Raw genomic sequence first — 20210 nt, 5'->3', positions numbered from 1 at the left:
GAAGGCGGAGGGGTCCCTGGGCTGGAGGGCGGGCTCCTTGGGCCGTGCCGCGGCCTCTGGCTTCGGTGTCTCCTCAGCGGCTTACAGCCGGAGCGTGGCTGCCTCACGCATACCGGCCGACCGCTGTGACTTTGGAGACGGCTTTGCCTTGTGCGGTGTGAAGCCGCGAAATCTCCCCAGCGTGATGGGGGGGGGTTAGCAGTAGGACACGTTACTTCTGTCAGGTGGATGGCAGGCACAGGAACGCTTACTGTCAGAGTTGTACCTTTGTAGCTGTTTAAACCAAGAAGTTACTTTGATACAAAACCTGAATGTACATACCTCTCGTTCTAGTTGGTAATTCTTTAATAAAGTCCTATAGAGAGTAGACGGTTATGCAATTTTTTCAGGCAAGGCCGTATTTATTATGCTTGAGCTGGTACACTTTGTACTTTCTGAAGATCAAGGGCAAAGAGGGCTAAGGTAGTCGGGCATAGCTGCTACTCTGGACAATGTAAGGTGATGTCAGAAGTGTTGCAGCTTGTTCGGCCTGCAAGCTGAGTTCCATATTCTGTTAGGAGCTCGGTTAGTCATTGAATTTTATTAAGGGGGAGTGGAAAAAGTGTGTTTTGAAACTGCTTTTTTTTAGACTTCAAATATTTACCATCTGAAGCAGTAATGTTTCTAATTAGATAAACATAACAAACTAACAAAGCTTTAAGGTTTAGCATGCCAAAGCTTGAAGCAAATGCAGCAATTAACGTTTCAAGATGTCTGAATTTAGGTTATTTTAATAGCCTTTTTTTTGAAGTTCACAAAGTAAGACTCTCTTTTGTCACTTTGTGTTTTAATCATCTGTTGCTCTGTAATTCAAGATATTAACATTCAGGTTCATCTGTTCTGTGCTATTATAGGGTAAAAAAAAGGATTTCTAGAATATATTTAAAATAATAAATTATCTTTACCTAGGTAGATGCCATTTTGCAATGGGTCTTAAAACCATCTGGAAGGACTACAAAGTTCTGATTGTTATGGGAACTAGCCTTGGGCTGGTGCACTGGGGGTGGTTTCACATCAAGTCCAGTCCTATTTTCCAAGTGAAGACAGAGGACTTTGTTCCAGAACCTGGGATTGTGGCATATGTGATGCAAAATGATCACAGAAATAAAGAAAAATAGCATTAGTGCTATGTATCATGGGTAAGTTGCCTAATAAGTTGTATCTGTATCTTTGAGGCAGGAGATGAGTCAAATGAGAATTTTCTAACAGATGCAGTTTTGCTTCTCTGACTGTAGTCTTCCACGTTCTGTTCTTTGCACCTGAGTTAATCTGTTAGTTATGTGAACCCAAAAATGCATCATATATCTCAAACTGTTATTAAATCCCATGTGATAGGATCAATTAAGCGATGGTATTCTAGATCTTAAAGGTACTTAAAAACAAACTCTAATAACTTTGGGGCAATAGTCAAACTCATGTGACTGGGTCTGCAGAAGTTTCCTTTCAGGTTGAAAACTGCCCAGAAATGTGTGACTTTATGTAGTAATGCATTCGGCAGTGTTAGTAGGGGTGGTGATTACAATAGAAAAGAAACTCAAAGATGAGAGAAGTCTAAATAATGAACATTTATATAGAAATTTGAATAAATATCCCTTTAAGTTTTGAAGTGTTTAAGAACTGAAAAAAATTGTATATCTTTGGCATCTTGAAGTAAGAAACATTTCTTTCAGAGGCAGAGGTTTCTTAAAGTTGTTTGAACATTAAAAGCTTCTATTTCTGAAGTGGTTGCCTGGGAAGCAGTGCTGAGTAGTTCTGTTCTTTTGTTCTCAAGTAAAAACAGCTGAACATTACTACAGTTTTGACATTCATACAGTTAAGTGCAGTTTATTGTTGCCTGTTACTTATAGACGTATAGTATATAAAATGGTGGTCAGAATTGAAGTTATTAACAAATGTGTGTAATTTGTGTGCTTGTAGTGTATATAATAGGTTTTCTCAATTAAAAAGCATTATAGTTTGGTATTTGTCCTTATGTGAGTTTTTTGTGAAAAATAAAATAGCAGTTCAAGCTATGCAATGTTGTCATAAGATTATCCTAATGCCTTTATGGTTTTTATTGTAGGTATACAATATGAAGCTTTTCATCTGTGAGTGTTGCCAGAAGAAGACATGAGGAGAGATAGCTGGAGCAGAAAGAACTTTCTCCTTGTGGCAGGACTGTCACTTATAGGTGTCCATTTTGGAAGCATGCTCGTAAACTTTGTTGCAAAAAAATCTGTTCGATCACATTCAGAAGCTAAAAAGGAAGATCATCGTGAATGAAATAGCTTACTGCTGTCATTATGTACCAAGTTTACACTAGGATTTAATCCTTATTTTAAGAGACAGATGATGAGCAGTCACAGAATTGTCTTTATTGTAGTGTATGTACCGTTTCACATTTAAAACAATAGTCCTTGGCTGCGAATTATAGATCCAAGTAAAAATGAAATATGTTTTGTTGGACAGAATTAAAATCTTACTTTGAAAATGTCTCGTCTTGAAGCTAAAAAGCCTCCTTTATTTATTAGTGAACCTTTAACTAAAGAGACAGTTAGTCAGTCACTGTCTCTGCTAAGTGGAATATTCAAATCTTGCTATGGTCCTGCTGGTAGGCTCAAAATGCTCCACAATGGTGTGGGAGGCTATGTTTGTACAACTTCGCAATCTTCAGCCATACTCAGTTCTATTTCTGTCAGTCATCCTGCATTAAGTGTTTTGATGGCCTCTGTACAGAACCATATATCCCGCTTCAGTGACTGTGGCTTATTTACTGCCATTCTTTGCTGTAGTTTGATTGAAAAATTTAAAAGCCTAAATATTGAGTCTTGCACTGTCATTAAAATAAGCAAGCATCTTTTGAGTTTATGTATGGACTACCTCAAATCTGAGGCCTGTGGTTGCCGAGTGTCTGTGGATTTTAGCAGTCTTGAGATTCTTCTTTGTTTGGTACGTAGCGTATTAACAAGCAAACCTGCTTGTATGCTTAATAAACCAGAAGTTGATCATCTCACCACCTTGATTTTAAAGGCTTTTATGTTTACTGTTCCATGTCATGCTGAGACTAATGCTGTTTTAGGAAAGTGTATAATAATACCTGTGAAAGGTAGAAGAGTTGTGGACTCTACGGTTCTTCCTGGACTACTGATAGAAACACCAGAAATTCAGTTGGCAAAACCACTTGCTGTCAAAAGAACTTGTTCAAACATGATAAAGGTAGCACTTTTCTGTGTGTCCATGTCGGGAGACCTCTTCAACCCTGGAGAAGGAACTATAACAGTCCATCATGGAATTTCTCTAGAAGTGTCAGAGCTGAATGAGTTGCTTAATGTAGGAAAGCAGCTGGTTAATGATGAGGTCGGCCTTGTAGTGTGCCAGAAAGTTATCCATCCATGCTTGAAACAGTATCTGAAAGAGAACCACATCATGGCTGTGGACAGAGCTGGGCTATCTCCTATGGAACCACTGAGTCGGATGACAGGTAACAAGCAAGTTTTCTGTACTAAATGATTGGCCTTAATGTTCCTCTCTTAATGAAAACCCATCTAGGTTGGTGTCATTGCAAAGTAAGAATTCTCTTATGTCTGTCTGTATCCTACCTTAGCAGCTGAGCAAGAGTTGTTCTTTTCTTGTCTGAAAACCATTCTTCAAGGCAAGATTGGTCTTTTACAGGTTCTAATGATGACATACTGCACATGAGATTACTGATTGCTGCATGAGGAATATCCATTCACAGTAACTGGTTGCAAATGTAGATTACTTTCAAACTCTTGTTTAATAAGAATAAAGCAATTACTTTTTTTATCTTAAAATATCACTAAGTCTTGCACTTTGAAAACATGTTCGTTTCTGTTTGCAATTTCCTGTGTAGATTGAAATGTTAGGTATTGAATAATATATATAATTTTAAAAGCCAAGAAGAGAAACGTTCATGCCTTATGAAATGCAAGAGAGAGCTCTTCTGATGACAGTTGTACATATTGTTTTCTACTCTTTTTAATTGGACAGGTTCAAAGCCTATAGCTTCTGTACATTCATTGTCTCCCAGTTGTTATGGCAGTTTGAAAGATGTGCGCACTGAGAGTTTTGCTTCAAAACATTTTGTGCGTTTAATTCCTAATGACACAGTTGTCTGCAGCCTGATACTCTGTAATAGAAATGAAACAGCATGGGATGAATTGAAGGTAGGCAAATTCTCTTGAAATCTTTCTTGAAAAGTCATGTTTTTAATGAAAAGATAATGAGAAATATAGTTACAGTGAGTTTAGAAAAGTGATTTTTCAGTACATAAATAGAGCTTAGTCGGAGTTCAGGTATGTAAGTTTAAGAAAGCAATTCAGAAACACCCTTGTATCCAGAATTTCAAAATCCTTGAAGTACTTGTGTTCATGGGAAGGTGTTTAGAGACAGAACCATTTTTCACCTGTTCTTGAGGCCAGTGCTGGATAAACATTTTCATTCTCGTTACTTGGTTTCTGAGACCATAGAGGAAAAAATTCCCCAGCAAAAGGCCAGCAGCAATACCTGCAATGGTAGTCAAGCATAGTTTTGCATTGAATAGTTCCTCTAGAAATGTTATTGATACTGACTTCTTAGATACAACCCTGTTTTGCAAAAAGAAGGAATAAAATACAGGTTTTTTTTTTAATTTCTGCTTTTCCATACTGAGCATGGGCAAATTAAGACAATTTCTCATTAAGTAAACATGGGTTTGGAAATCACTCAGTGGTTTTGTATCCACACAATTCAAGTTTATGAAGTCTGTTCCAGAAACTACTGAAAATTTTATTCTGGTAGGTCTCAATAGGGGTAAATCTTATTAATCAAGGTATGTCTAACAACAAATTCGTATGGTTTTCAGCGTGCCTGTGAAACTGCAGAACATGTGTTACAGTTAACAGTCAAGGAACCTCTGGCATTGTTAGGAGGTGGCTGTACAGAAACTCACTTGGCTTCGTACATAAGACACAAGGTATATAAGACGAAGGTTTTTTTTAAAGCTGCTTAATATACTTAAGAAACAAGAGTTTATGTAGAAACACTGCTACAGTTAAACACTTGTCTTTTCTAGATTAGTGAATGTTGCATTTTTGCTGCCTAATATAAAACAAAGGGGCCTTTTTCAAGCACTTGGTCCTAACGACATCTTTTTCAGACTTTTGTTAATACTGTATTTGTACTTGTTAATCTTTCTTTAGGTATCTACTATAGTGAGTGCTTATTTAAGTGTTAAAATAAAAATGTGTAGAATTTTTATATTGGAAGATAATCATGCAGAACTCATCTTTGACTTGTCTAGAAATCTTTGCTTTTATGGATTAATAATCACATGGACAATTTTTTTAATTAAGACTATATCATCTGTTTAAAAAACCAACAGTACTATATATGTTTGTCTAAAATTACTTCTGTAAGTTCTAATTTTCTGATTTCTTCTTGTTTTTCAGAGTTGTAGCCTGTCCACCAGCACTTTTAAAGATCTGGATTGTTCTCAGACACAATACCAGCTGGTTGCTGATGGTTTTTGCCATTCCCTGGAGTCTGTAGCTTGCTCTCTGAATCATGATGACAGAGAAATTCTTACAGACATGGTTTATGGACACTGTTGGTTTGTTCCATCAGGTTTTCCCTCTGTCTCTAATTGGTCGGATTTAGTTTCAAAATGTGGCTGTGGGATTAATGATAACACTGAGAATCTCAGCTGGAGGCTTTTGCAAGGCCAGTTTGGCTCTCCTGTTATACACGGCTGCCCTAAAGACCCCCCAGTAAAGGTTTCTGACTCGCTGACGTTGGACTGTTTTGCTGCGAAGTGTAGTGGCCTACAGCTAGCTCTGGAGACAGCCAATCTGATATTGGATCTCTCATATGTAATTGAAGATCAAAATTAGCTCTGCTCATGTGTGAATTGTGTTGCACATTAAGATACTTAATTGAAAGCAGAGTAATATAGAATGTGTTAAAAAGATACTTTAAGTGGTTAGAACGTGGACAGCAGACAAAGTTTAAATTAAACAGTTGGCCATTAAGTAATCTTATTGTTGATCTGCTGTGCCCTCAAGTGTTTTAACATTTTGTTCGGAAATGTTAAATGATTACCCAAATATACAATGCATCATAGTAACATGATTTCTGCATATTCAAATTAATGTATTCAAAGGAGTGAATGACACTTCAAAAATTGAGATTCTGATGTCCTTCTGGGATATTTGAATGTTCTCCTTCAGTAAACAAGTGCTGAATTTAAGGAGTCCTGTACAATCCTCCCTCTGCATTAAGCAGAGTTTGGGATGTTTGTTAGCTCTGTGGCATCTTCAAAGGAATGGGGAAAATGGATTCACTTGCTGAGAAAACATATGTTATGGATTAGAATTTATGTAGTCTCAGCAAAAGCTTTATGCATTCAAACAGACTTTTGTGTTGCAGCAGAACTTTATCAAATTTTATTCTGAAGATCTTGTCATCATATACTATATGCAGTTTATGTTTCTAAATGGCTGGAAGATTTTAATTCATATAGGTAATTTATTTAGCAAATTACTAAAACTCAGTCTGGAGATCTTAAGGTAGCAGGGTGGTAATAGAAGATTTGAAAATAAATTGCAGACTGTGGGGGGGGAAAAACTTTCGTAAAGTGGACCTTGATTGTCTTCTGTAGAATACAGGACAATTTATAAATAATGATGTTTCTTTCTCGCAGCTTTGCTTAAATGATAGTGTCCCACTTACCATTCAATTAACTCTTTGACTGTGCATTGCTTCTTTTCTTTTAATGAAGTGAGGATTTAAGCTGCTTGGGCTTGTTTTGATCTTTAAATAAGGCTGTAGACTGAATGATCGAAACTTTTTCTCATTTTCAGCTTGCCTGCAAGATCAAAAGGGGTGTTACAGTTTCTTGCTTAGACTCATTTTCTTTGCCCCTTTTCTTCTCCCTCTCGGTTTTCAGTCACAAGGGACAAATTGTTCATGACATGCTTTTCCAGAAAACAACCAAGTTATAGACTAGTCTGCTTATTTGTTTCCTGGTCTCTTAAGTTTTCAATATATTTACTCAGTATAAGCAGAAGAATTGTTTTGTATAACTCAGTTTTGAAATGTATAACTAAAACCACATCTTTCCAGACCTTTTGTGCAAAGTCTTCTTCATTTTAAGAGCATAAATAATATTTTTCTCACTGGAAAAGATGAAGTGCTATTTAAGATTCTTTATCTTTTTATGATCTGAAATGATTGCTTCAGTGCTATAAGGCGTCCTTTGGGAGTTTGTGGAAGAATGTTACAAGGGTTTTGATGGAGGCTGTTCAAAGTTGGTTACTAAAAAGGCTGCTTTCACATCTTGATCTTCCCATTATACCATGAACCATATGAAAACATCAGGAATAATGAAGCCAAATGATGGTGTATATCTTAAGGCACAGAAGAATCTTGGTAATACTTCATCTAATGATGAGTCTCTAACAGTGTTGAATTAAGAATATCTTACTTTCTATAATAACAGCTTGTTATGCAGTGCAAAAATGTTGAGTTTAGAGACTACAGCTGTGAAGTGAAAATTAAAACAATGTTTAAGTAGAAGTAGTTGGTAACGTTCTTTTGTCTTGGTATCTGAAGGTCGGTTCACAGCTCCTATAAAACTGTTGTTAGCTCTGATTCTATTCTTCCTTCCCACCCCTCACAGTTTTAAGAAAATAACATATTTGAAAGTTGTTGGAAAAAGTTAAATTTACTTTTTGGCGAGTAGGTAAAAATTCATTATACCTGAACCAAAGATTGGTTCATATCTAGGTAGTTTTAATAACAATGAATTTTTGTCTCCCAGTGTGACTGAAGAGGATAAATAAGCAGCTGGCACTGCTGCTTATAGGCAGTTTAGGTTCTGTTCAGTTGTGCTACTGTCTTCCTGAAGCTTTAGTGGTTAGTGTTACCCTATCCTAAATGGGTAACGCAAGAGGAATACAACTTTGGCTACTATTTAAAATGAAAGTAAATAGAATATTGACTCTCAATCCAAAAGCAATGTAAAAATAACTTTGCGGAACTCCCATGTTTCCTGGTAAAACAGGTGCAAACATGGTGGGCGTTGTGTGTATGTGTCTTGAAATAGATAAAATGTCCCTGGTTGTAAGTCCTCTGAGAAGACACTGTGGTTTTATTCCTGCTTCCCTTGGAATTTGAAGTTTGTTCAGTGGTAAAATTAGCATTACACAAGTATTATTAAGAGACAAGTGTTTTCTGATCATGACCTCAGTCGTGTCTGACTTCCACATATTGCTCAGAGGCTATTAATTTAAATTTTAATAATTCTACTGGTGATGCACAAGAATTAAGAACATTCATCTCCAGCCTTCTCAGCTGTGTTAGTGCTCCAGGCTTAGCAGGAGCAAAAAGAAGTGCTGGTACTCTAATCACTCAGGTCAGCATATTCAAGATGCCAGTTTAATATAGTTGCTCCTCAGGTCAGTATTTCAGTCGTCATTCAGTATTTCAGTTCTGATTTGGTATTTAAAATTTAAAAGTGAAGAAGACCTGAGAATGCTGATTAATTTAGGGATCTCTAGTACTTCTATTAGTGCATCCTATTTAAAGTAGACATACCACTGAACATTACTATTTTGGCATTGGCAAAGAATGCAGAATACCCGCTTTTCACTGATTCTGCTTTTGATTTGTGAATTATAGAGTCCTTCTGAGCCATATCTGAAGTCTTTTTTTCTGTCTATTTTCATATCTATAAAATGGGGACAAAGATAACTCTTCTTAAGGCATGGATATTTGTGGGTGAAGAGTTCTGAGTAAGATCCAGATGTAAAGTGAAGAACTAGCTGCACAGGAACAAGAAATAATTCAAAACAAACTCAAATCCTTGCCAAAATACTATGGTCATTTCACTAAGGGAACTTTGGCCAGGATTTGTGTACACTCTTAAACTACTCTAAGTAAATCCCCCCCGTTCTCCCTGTATATTGAACCTGGATGCATTTTCTTTTTCTCTGAAATTTTGGCAACAGTACATTAATGTTACTAATGGTATCCTAATTTATTGCTTTACATCTTCAGTACACACACCCAGAGAAAGGTGACCTTAAAGCCCTGTGCCAGAACGGCTGAGCTTCAAGACTAGCATCATCAGACACCTCAGCAATCATGTGCTGCATCATACATGTCTTCAGAGTCTCTGCTCTGCATGTGTTTCAGACCAGATGTTCACATGACGCTAATCCTTGAAGACGGGGTAGAAACAGATTTATGAGTTTGGGAAACATAACCTTGCGTATTGGTAGTGTAACAATGATTTTTTTTTTTTAAGAAGTGTTTGTGCATTTTTAGGCTAACCAGCTGCTATAGTGTCAGATCTGTCCTGGTATGGGAAGAGAATATTTATTGTTGTCAAAGCTTGTAGGAAAAATACTGCCTGGAATATCTCAAGTGCAGCAGAGCATGTACAAAACAAACCTTACCCAAAACCTGAACTTTTGGATTTTACTTGTGCTCTTATTTTGCTGTGCTGAGTAGTTTATGTAGTATTTGCCACATTTTCAGCAGTGCCACGTGAGCTGAGTCATTCTTCAGTCTCAGAAAAATCCAATATCCATGAGTCAGTCAATGTCATAGGAAGAACTTTAACTGGATTTGCATTTACTACTGTTCTGAAGATGCAGAAGCAGTCTGTTTCTGTTGCAAAGAGACTGCCTCCAGCATGCTTTTAATCTGTGCAGACAGGCTTTTTGAGAAGTCAGTTGCTAGTCACATTACAATACTTATTTCAAAAATTTTAGTAGCTTTTATCCAATGATGTAAATAAGCAGGTAAGAAAAAACCTCTTGTCAGCAGAGAAGTTGCACAGTACTGTTAAATAACTTTTTGGCCCGTAACACTGATCTTAAATTCTCAGTTAAGAAATACCTTTACTTTTTGTATATAGATTGCATTGTATAAATTAGTCAGGTACATAAGTTTAGAAGTATATACAGATTTTATTCTTTATGCTGGAAGCAGAAATGTAATCACAGCATATGTAGATACAGCCACCATGTTGTTAGTCCAGACATGAAGAAAATTAATTGCAGATTAGGTTTCAGCATTGCGGTGGGCACTTTGTGTCTTTAAGTGTGACTTCCATTATTTTTGACCTGATTTGCATGAAACATGTAGACATACCTCCTGCAGAACTTTGTACTGAGGTATGAAAATATCTTTATAAGCTTGACCTTTCAAATCTGCTTGCACATGAAAACCTTTTATTCAAGCTTTCATCATGTGCCTTGAAGGTCACAGCTGCATACTGGCTTCTGCAAACCCATTACTGGTGTCTTTGTTATTCTCTGTCCTGACAACATTAGCTCTTTTCAGGTACGCATTAAATACTAGCTGCTTCTTATAACACTATTACATGTTGTCTGCTAAGCATTTGTGTGGCAGCATACCACACCATCAACAGCTCTTCCTTATTGATAACTTTATTTTTATGAATTATTGTCTTTTTGCAAACTATTAAGTCTTTCTACAAGTAAAGAAACTTAATCACCTCTTTTCAATCTGTAAAAGCCATTCTTAGTATTGTTCCCTTAAGGCTTATGATATGGGTAGTCTGATCTTTTATACCTGGTGAGTATTGGGTAAAAATAAAAAAAGGGAGGTTGGGGGAAAAATGAGTTCCTTAGTCTGTAGTGATGGCTTGGAAAGACTCGGACTCTTCACTTGTCAGGGGGGCTATGCAGGATCCTCTGCTGATGGATGGTGTACTCAGGGGTGCTGACCAAGTGATTTTTCAGGGATTTGTAGGGACTGTGGTACTTCCACAGATTTTATGACTTCGAGAGGCAGAAGCAAAGCTATTGCACCCTCATTTATTGCTCCTTGTTCATGAGCCTGCTAAGCTCTAGCAGGGTTTGTCTTAAGGTTTCTGGTACATTTGATTGGATTAAGAGTAGTTTTTGCAGGTGAATCTTTGTGGGTTGCTTATCTCTGGCTGCCAGGCACCCACCTAGCTGCTCACTCACTTCCTGCCTCAACAGGACAGAGGAAGAAAATGAGATGAAAAACCTCCTGGGTCAAGATAAACCTCCTCCCCCTGTGTTTCTCTGTTTCCCCCCCACCTCGCTCCTTGTTGCCAAGTGGTGTTTTGCCCTTTCTTAAATCTGTTTATGCAGAGATGCTGCTGAGGGGCTGTGCTGGGCCCTGTGGTGGGGCTGCTGGAACCAGCCTCTCCCCATGGAGGCCACGCAGCCCCTCTTCCTGATGCCTCTGAAATGCCTCACAGGACGCCATTTTGTGACCCCTTTCTTAATTGTCATTGAAGGATGTGGAAAAACTTGATGCTTTTAAGAAACTTGGAGGGGGGTAAATATCCAAGGAAGAGTGCTGGAGATACTAGCAAAGCCTAATTCTGGAGGAGGTGCTAGGGAAAAAGAGAATTTGCTTGCATAGTGAGTGCTTCAGGAGGGACATCTGCTCCTGGCAATCAACCAGCTGATACTGTGGACCTCAAAAAAACAGGCAGCAGGGGCAAAGGCAACCTCAATTTCTATTGGATGTGGATGGTATAAAGGTGTGGTTGATGGCTGTTATTTAGGGCAGGTGTGACAGGCTGCTATGCTCCCCTGAGGGGCAGATCCCTGGGACCTACCTGTGAAGAAACAAGGGTTTGAAGGTGCACTTAAGGACTGAGGAGCTTCCTCAAATGGGCACTTTCTGGGAAGGCTGAGGTGGCTTCCTGATATCTCTGAGCAGGGGAATGGTACAAGAGCTGCTTTGTGCAGGGCTCCCTGGCTGGAGTTCAGATGGGAAAAACACCTACCCATGCCCATAAAAGCCTCCTTAAGGATGGTCTGGTGATACAAGCGTGTATGCGATGTAGAGGATCAACCCACAGCTCTTCAGTCATTGTGTGAGCATTGCAATCCGTGAGGTGTTTCCAAAAAGTGAGTTTTTCTGTATCTGCTTTGCACTGGCATAGTGCCTGCTAAACGGGGATGTGTGTGGCACACCTGTCTGTCTATGCTAGCCTTTTTTCTTTTTTGCTTTCCATTGCTTCATTTTTAAGTAAAAGCAAATACTTCTTCTGTAGCTAACAAAGGTAGGACAAATTCTTCACTTGGTTTCATGTGCCTTAATCCTGGCCTCCTATTTTTCTTCTTTGTTGGGGTCAGCCAACAGATGTGAGAAAAAGAAAAATAGATTTTTAATTTGTACCCGAGTTCTTTTTGGGTATTTAAAATCACAATCCTAGGAAGTGTCTCCTGAAACTAACTGTCCCTGTATTGCCTAAGTGTCAGGTAGTTCTGTGATCAGTGTTGCACTGACTTCCATGCTGTGCGTTTGGCCCAGGTATCTTTGCTGAATCAGGTGTTGAAGTGCCTTGTTGTGATGCTTTACTTGTGCACGTGAATTTGTACATAAATTATGCTTTTTCAGTATTATACACAGGCACTGAAGTGTTTGGTCTGGCCACTGAAATGTGTTAATGTTCCCCAGCTGGGAACATTTCTAGTTGAAAGTTGCTCTCAGCTGAAACATGATTAATCAGGCAGTAGCTAAGACAGCTGAAGATGTCCCTGCTGTCTCTCACCATTGAAACAAACTGGTTTATATGCATTGGTAATTAGAAGAATATAATACAAAATGCTAAGAAAGTGGAATACTTGAACCCTGCATTGAATGATCCAGCCTTTTCTTTTTATTATTGGTATGGTGCAGGCCTTTCCAAATAAAGTACTCATCTCCAAAGCAAAGCAGCAGAGAAATTAGTTTAAATTTTTAATAATGAAAATTGCTGTGTAAAATCCTCCTTTGAGTACTGAAATATTGTAGCATCAAATAAGAAAAGCTGCATGTACTTGATGTCTTTGTGAATGCAAAATCTCTTCAAGGACTTGTTTATATCAGTGTTCAACAGAATAGCAGTGTTCTGAGTGGAGCGTGAATGCACATGCGTCCTGTTTTTAGGTGTTAAGAAGATCCATTGCATCTGTTTAATCAAAATGGCTCCTAAATGAAAAATCTTGTTCCTAAAACTGCATGCAAAACAGCAGATGTCACTCCAGTCTTTCTCTGTGGGCCAGAAAAGAATTTGCTCCTGTACAGGAATAACTCTTGTGTGACATTATTGCGTATGTTTAATATAGTGTATGTTAAGGAATAAATACAATACACTACAGAATTTCTGAGGTTAGCCCTCAAGTGCTGTTTTACCTACCAGAGAAATACTCTGTTTCTGGACTGTCTCCATTTGGATCTTTGTATGTTGGCATAGGGTGGAACCAACTTATGAAGAGATGTGGGCAATGAGTAGCAACACATGCCTTTAATGCATAGCTGATGTTTAAGACAATGGAGTTATTTATTAACTGGGAAAAATATATAGTTGCATGGCTGAATTTTTCTAAGCAATTGCTTTAGTATTGCATTATCATGGTTCTGGAGCTCAGGATGAAGCTAACGTTTTAAGCAAACTACAGCAAATAGTTTGAATGAGCAGTTCATTACAGTGTTCTTCGTTTGATTGCTACAATTGCTAACTTCATAATAAATTAATAGGTATAGAAGCCCTGAATTAAAGTCTTAAGTTTCTTGAAGTAGTACTCTTTCAAGTATGCACATCTTGTATGACTTTCTATGTCGCGCGTGCTGCAAAATACAGACCAAAAATCTCATGGTGAGGTGGCAAAATTAAGTTTCCTGCATTGCAAAGCTGGAGGATCATAAGCATCCACAAAATCCATAGTAGATGCTGTGAGTACTCAGTATAATCTTGACAATGTGGTTTTCAGTGTGTGGCTGGTGTTGGTTTGGTTTTGTAAGCTGGTGGGGATCTGAACCATGCTTTGCTATTGGCTGTGAAGACACTAGAGCTAGAAGACAAGATTTTTTTCTGTTTTATAGGTCATTCTTAGTTGCTTAAAACTCCTTCTAAGCATGAAGTTACCCAGTTATTACATCTGAATCTAGTGCCTGAGTTAGGGGAAGGAAGATGGTGGTGTTCTTACACGGGGGGAAAAATGTTTTATAATATCAAAATGCACTTTACAGGAAAAGAACTGTGGTGGGGTTTCCTTGTTTTTTAATGAAAATATAGCCCCACATCATTCTGTTCTAAGGAAATTAGACTTAATGAGCCCGTGTTGTTACAGAAGACAAAAGCTGAGGAATTGTAGATATATTCGGCACTACACAAAGTACAAACTTTTTGTGTTTACCTCTTAAGTTCAATCCTCAATTATTAGTTCTTCTCTTGAGACTTGGATCTTTGTAATATTAAAAGTTCTGCTGTTTTAAAAGCTTTGCAAGCACATATGGCCTCTGTTCCAGTAAATGCACAATCTGAATTCTGTTTACCAGGTCTTGGTATTTTAAATAAATGCTTTTTCCCTTCCACCCTTAAACCCTAATTTTTTGAATCTTGTGATTATTTTAAGAGGGATGGGAAGGAAAGAACTCTGTTGTCTTTTCCCTTCTTTATTTCTCTGTTAAATCCACAAGGACATTAAGTGATTGAAAAGACCTGTACTTACCATTTTAAAAAAGTAATTGTAGGAAAACTGCTTTGGGGCATTAGACATGATTTTCTTGGGGGAAAATTCCTTGAGTGGTTCTTCACAGTTCCTTAAAGTGTTTGTGTGCAGTATCTGAAAATTCTGGGGACGTAATTGTTGGCTATGAAATGCCTGGTCTCCAAGAGAGGTGTCTATGTGAACTGAACAAAAAAAACAAGGCTTAACATTTCATTGAGCTTTTCTGGGAATAGTTCCACCTCTGAAATAAAGCAGAGGTGAGTTTACATTTTGCCTGAAGCTTTGCATACTGGAAGATGCTACAGATAGTTACCTTTTTCACAGATCAGTATTAACCTTTCCTGAACATGCCTACCAGCCCTACAAGGACTACTTGTATTATTAGGAAATAGGGGTTTATTTGCCATGATGATTTGGTCATACGTACCAGTTGCTGCAAGGTACCAAGCAGATGATGCTAAAGGATTCAAAATAAATATGCAAATCTGCTTTGGAAGTAATATATTTCTTTGTTCTGCTGTGAGACTTTGTGGCAAGGCTGCCTGGCTTACTATGAGTTTTGCCTTTCAATTCATCACTGGCTTGCTGTTGCTAGAATTGCAAGTCTTTCTTACTTATCTGTATTTATATTTATAGCTCCAGATAGAGAATATTCGCCAGCCTAAATGATGACTAGGCATAGTGAGTGGCAAACCCAGCAGTAATTGTAAGGCACAAAATCAATTCTGTAGCTGTAATGAATACAATTTTAGAAACAGCCAAGAAATAAAGAGGAGCAAGTGGATTTGGAGCCACAGGCCAAAAGATTATTTCTGTACGGGGGGTAAGGAAAGCACTCAATTTTATCATAATTGTGTAGAGAGGCTCCCTGAATAGAGAATTAAATTGATATTTCCAGGTAATAAAAACAAAAGAGTTTGTGTGGCAAGCACAGTATCATCTTCACTGTGCATTTAGTGGAAAGAAAATCTGAACAGAAAACCGGTGCATTGCGTATATAAGCTTAAACTTATATGTTAAAGATTGGCAAACTATGCCCAATATGCTTGTCACTTGCGTTCAGTAATGTTTAATCAAGAATTAGTTTAAATTCCTACATAGAGATACTCTTTATAGCTGTCACAGTTCAGGGGGGAAAAAAGGATTGGTCCTACCTGGGGATCTGGCTATCAGCAGGAGTCCAGCTGAACGTGTTTATCTTTGTCGCAGGTAAGTCACTTGGAGGTGAACTTTTTGCCATAAGAGGACATTCAGAAGCTGAAACTGTGCTTCGGCCTCTTGCCAGCAGAATCCTTGGATGCAGATTGATAATACATCGCGTATAAGAAATTACCTCAACAGAAGGTTCTTCGTGTGATGAATTTGAAGACAGTCATAGGTCTGTGTGGTTCTGGTTATCATCAGGGTATGGCAGGCTGTGCTCTGTGTAGACCTTGATGAGGAACTAGGAGATTTTCTGAAGAGTGTCTTCCACAGAGATTCTGGGCTTCAGCCAGGCAGTAGGTGCAGGAACTCTTGCATTCCCAGAGCTCGCACGAACACATACCGGTTTCTTTGGGCCTTAAACAATGTGCCAGGAGGATATCATCATAGCACTGTGCACTCAGACTAGCTTGCAAGAGCTGGAGTTGCTGAGATTCTGGCTTTTTGGAAAACTAGCATGTTTATTTTTCTTTTGATTGTCTGATCTGTGTTAAGTGCTTTTTTTGCTTCCTTTTTTTAATCGAGGGATTACAGTGTCTTATGTAGTAAGAAAAACTGTAAATCTGTTTTTATTCTGATTTTTAAAAAGGGAAATATTAAAAATTTGGGCCAGGTTATAGGCATGTCAAGGAGACTTTTCCCTGTTCTTTGTCCTGGGAGTGTGGAAAAGCCTGTCATTTCCCTACCACCTTGTAGTCTGTTCCATAGTCTGTTTGAGTACAGAAGGCGCAAAGCAAGGCGCAGACCAAAAAGATGGTCCCTGTCCTCAAAAGGTATGACTGGAGATGAGACTAAGTAAGCACGCTCTCAGATGAGATGCAATTATCTTTGTTCTCTACAGTGGCCTTTATGTGCTGAGGGAAGAATAGCGAGAACTCTCATGGACTGCTCTCTTAGCTTCTAGCAATCAGCAGTTTAAGGACTTTCTGGGTTCCGGATGTGTCTGGATTGTCAGTTTTAATAGGTACTGTTAGGACTATCTTTCAGTTATGCCTAAATATGTATGTTTCTTTACGTATGTCCATATTCAGAGCGACAATAAAATCTCACTCAAAAGCAAGTAAGCATTTGGTTGAGACTTTAGATCTGTGAAGGTGTTTCAGGGCTGAGCCTTGCTTGGGCTAGTTCTAACGCTGGTACCTAAAAGTCATGCTGGAAATACTGAAATGGCAGGATAAGATATAAAAGTGTTTATATGGACTGACTCTAGGACCCTGGAACATGCTTTAGAGAGAGATTTTCAGGCCCTGCTTTTGGTCATAAACAAATTACCTCCATGATCTCATGATTCTTATCTGGTTTGGGGACAAAGCAGGAGGGCTGAGCTTAAGATCCAGACAGATTTATTGTGTGACAGCAGGGAAAGAAATCTTTCAAGATATGCACGTCCTATTCCTGAATTCTCTAGGTGTCCCTGTTCTTCTGCCCACCCCATACTGAATGCCATCTCTTCTATAGCTCACAGAATCAGACTATAACAGTCATAACACTGAATACAAAAGCTTACAGGTGAAGTTGCCTAGGGAACTTAGTTCATAGTAAAAGTACTCCAGACTGGTTAGCTATTCTGTAATAGCAAGGATTTAAGATGGTTTAGGTTCCTGATGCCTAAATGGTCACATTGCTCTCTGTAAACCAATGTGTTAAGTTGTTATAAGCTTGCAAAACACAGCTTCAAAAATATACCTGTAAAGCATGGTGCAGGCTGGACAAACCACCTGTGATGGAGTACTGTCCTCTGCAGCAGCAGCAGCAGCCTTGAATTATTTATAATATAAGTGCTACAAGTAAGAGATCACAAGGTGAATTTAACAGATCTTTGAACATACACTGGGGACCTAGCTTTGGACTTGTTTCCTGCTGTGATAATAAGTACAGTTAAAATAAGCCCTATTTGCTTTTTTTTTTTTAAATGGGGATGAAGGAAGTTAGGAGAGACCCACTTGGGTGTAATTGATAAACTACTGATTAGGGCATTCAGCTGAGAATCTAGTTAAAGTCCTTGCACTGTGTGGCAGCATCCCACAGTCCATGTGAGTGCCCTAACTACCAGGCTGAGTCTTATGAGAGGAAAAAACCCATGTGTGTTTCCTGGTTTTATTAAAAAAAGCAAACAAAAAAATTTGTTCTTCAGTCAGAACTGCCTGCATATAAAATAAAGGGCAGAGTCAAGCTCACTTTGTTAGATAATCCTTACAACAGAGGAAGTGTAGAAAGATGTGGCTTCCAGAGAGACTGGAAGAGGCCTAATTTAAGATGCTGTAGGTCACACCCTTTGGTGAGAAGCCGTGATATTTGATCTTTTGTCTCATGAGCCCTAAACTCATGTCTTGTCTACAGAGGGCCTGAGATTTTCTGCTTTACATCCACATCCTTATATATTAAAAAGTAAGTGTTCATTTGATCTGGACATTTGGGACTTTTCAGCTTTATATGTATCAGTTCTCCTATACCTGTGTGTGAAGTTAATACTGAAGCTCACATTGCATTAAAGGTTGAAACCTTTGAGATGCCCTTGATATCTAGGATGACAAGCTCAGAAGTAGCTTTTTGACTATGGAAACAAGCATAAGCGAGAGGAAATCTGTGCCTCTTGCTGAATTTTTGTCTGGAGAAACTATGCAAATGGAAGAAAAGATCTGCTTCTCTGCTTGTGCTGCTTTTCTTCCCTCTGCTATTTGTATTCTTTAACACTTCTGTCAGCTGCAGATGGGCAATAAGTGAAGGACAGGGAAAGTGGCAGGTGTCCAATCCTTCCAAACCCAATCCCATTTTAGCAAAATAAGAAGAAAAAAAAAAAACTGGTTGCTATGATAAGACTAAGTCATCAGTTACTCTGGCTTGCTGCAACGCTGTCATGGGACTGCAGTCAGGCTGCTGTGGTAAGGCAGACACCTTCCTCCCAATCCTTTGGTTTAATTTGCCCAAAATGCTTGTAAAATTTGGAAAGATGATGAAGTTGGGTTGCAAATGTGTATTTTTGCATTTCTCTTGGACATATGTATTTCCAGAGCAGCCTAGTCCCTAGCAGCATTTGTCCCTCATGCCTGATACACCAGTGAAACATGACAGCATTTTCTTATGTTGGTTCACAAAACTGGCAAGTAAAATATGCAAGACTCATGGAAAATCTTTTAAAGAACAAGCTGGTGGACTTGGATGCTCAAAATGTTTTTGTTCTGGCCAATGGGTAGGGAGTAGCAAGACCAAAGAGGTCAAACTCCCTGGTGACTTTGCCTGTCCCTGTGCTTTCATTGCTGAACTGCAGCAGTTTAACGCACTGCCTTTTCATGCAAATCAGTGATGTCTGACACTAAATGCTGTACTATAAATCAAGGATTTTGTCAGCTAATGCATAGATGTTTTGGTCCATCGTATAGTTGGTGTGAGTCACCCAGTTGGGATTGGTAACCTTGGCCACTGTGCCACATCTGCTCATTGAACAGATTATCTTTAGGCTCTTGTCCATGCCAGCAGTCAGTCTATCCTTCCTCTTTCTCATTATCCTCCTTGGAATAAACAATGGTTTGGGTTCCTTGGGTTCTCCAGTGTTTTGAGTGGGGTTTTTTTTTTCCAAGTAAATTGGATTAAGTTGGAGAAGAACAGCCAACACACTAAAAGTGACATTGGGCGCATGATGTGATCTTAGAAAAGGGAGCCAAAGCAGACAGCAATAGGGGAACATGTCAAATCAGTTTTAAGCTAAGAAAAACAGTGCTGTGCAAGGATCTGCATTCAGCCATTAGCTATCTATGTGGGATACAGTGCTCTAAGATAGAGCTATCCTGGGCAAACAAAGGAGCTAAAGCTGGAAGGCTTTTTCACATTGAAAGCTGTTTATTTGGAGCTATGTTTATAACCATTTTCTTTAATAAATACCTTTGTTTGGGAGGTACTGTTATGCCATATGTTTCAACAAATCTAGTATCAAACAAGTCCTGATGACTCAAAAGCATTTTATGAAACGTCTAGTCATCTTTTTCGCCTTATTAGTGGGTAAAAGCAATATATGGAGTCATGCACAGTGTATCCAGATGCTCCTGTTCCTCTGAGATCTATCTAAAAAGCCATTCTTCTGTGGCTTTAAAGCAGAAAAACTAGACATCCAGGTTGGTTTGAATTTTCTACTTCAACAGTAATGCAAATAGCTTTTTCCATAATTATGGAGTGGGGTAGGAATTCCATCTTTTTTTTTATAAAGTCAAACTAGTGTATTGTTTTGGGGTGCCAGGTACTATTTCTTTCAGTCTGTACAGTAAGTTTTATATTTAAAATGAGTATCTAATGGGTTCAAATTTTTTAAAAAATGTAATATATAAAGCAAATTCCTTGAAACATAAGTTTCTCCTTCATATCTGGCTATGACTGTGTCTCAGGATTTCTATTTTAAAAGCAAAATTTTAATCTTATTTTCCTTATACAAAGAAATGCATCCTAGACTACATCTGAGAATGTTCTGATCCAATTATTTTCTAATATATT

General features: G+C 38.4%; 1 protein-coding gene across 1 annotated transcript; it reads left to right on the top strand.

Moving 5' to 3' along the window:
- The first annotated feature begins 914 nt into the window (after window positions 1-914).
- Window positions 915-6630, top strand: MKKS (McKusick-Kaufman syndrome). Its single transcript, XM_009646364.2, has 5 exons — window positions 915-1178; window positions 2102-3499; window positions 4027-4202; window positions 4880-4990; window positions 5466-6630. The coding sequence occupies exons 2-5, from the start codon at window positions 2509-2511 to the stop codon at window positions 5904-5906; spliced, it is 1719 nt and encodes a 572-aa protein (XP_009644659.1). The 5' UTR covers window positions 915-1178; window positions 2102-2508; the 3' UTR covers window positions 5907-6630.
- Window positions 6631-20210: the final 13580 nt, after the last annotated feature.

Source organism: Egretta garzetta, unplaced genomic scaffold (genome assembly GCF_000687185.1).
Source record: "Egretta garzetta isolate BGI_Z169 unplaced genomic scaffold, ASM68718v1 scaffold419, whole genome shotgun sequence".
Taxonomy (NCBI): Eukaryota; Metazoa; Chordata; class Aves; order Pelecaniformes; family Ardeidae; genus Egretta; species Egretta garzetta.
This window is presented reverse-complemented; position numbering and strand designations above follow the sequence as displayed.

Bases quoted from the DNA above. Each gene is read 5' to 3' on its own strand.
- MKKS (XM_009646364.2), top strand. From the start codon at position 2,509: ATGTCTCGTCTTGAAGCTAAAAAGCCTCCTTTATTTATTAGTGAACCT. The intron at 3,500-4,026 runs GTAACAAGCAAG...TTAATTGGACAG, and splicing joins ACCACTGAGTCGGATGACAG to GTTCAAAGCCTATAGCTTCT. The intron at 4,203-4,879 runs GTAGGCAAATTC...TATGGTTTTCAG, and splicing joins CAGCATGGGATGAATTGAAG to CGTGCCTGTGAAACTGCAGA.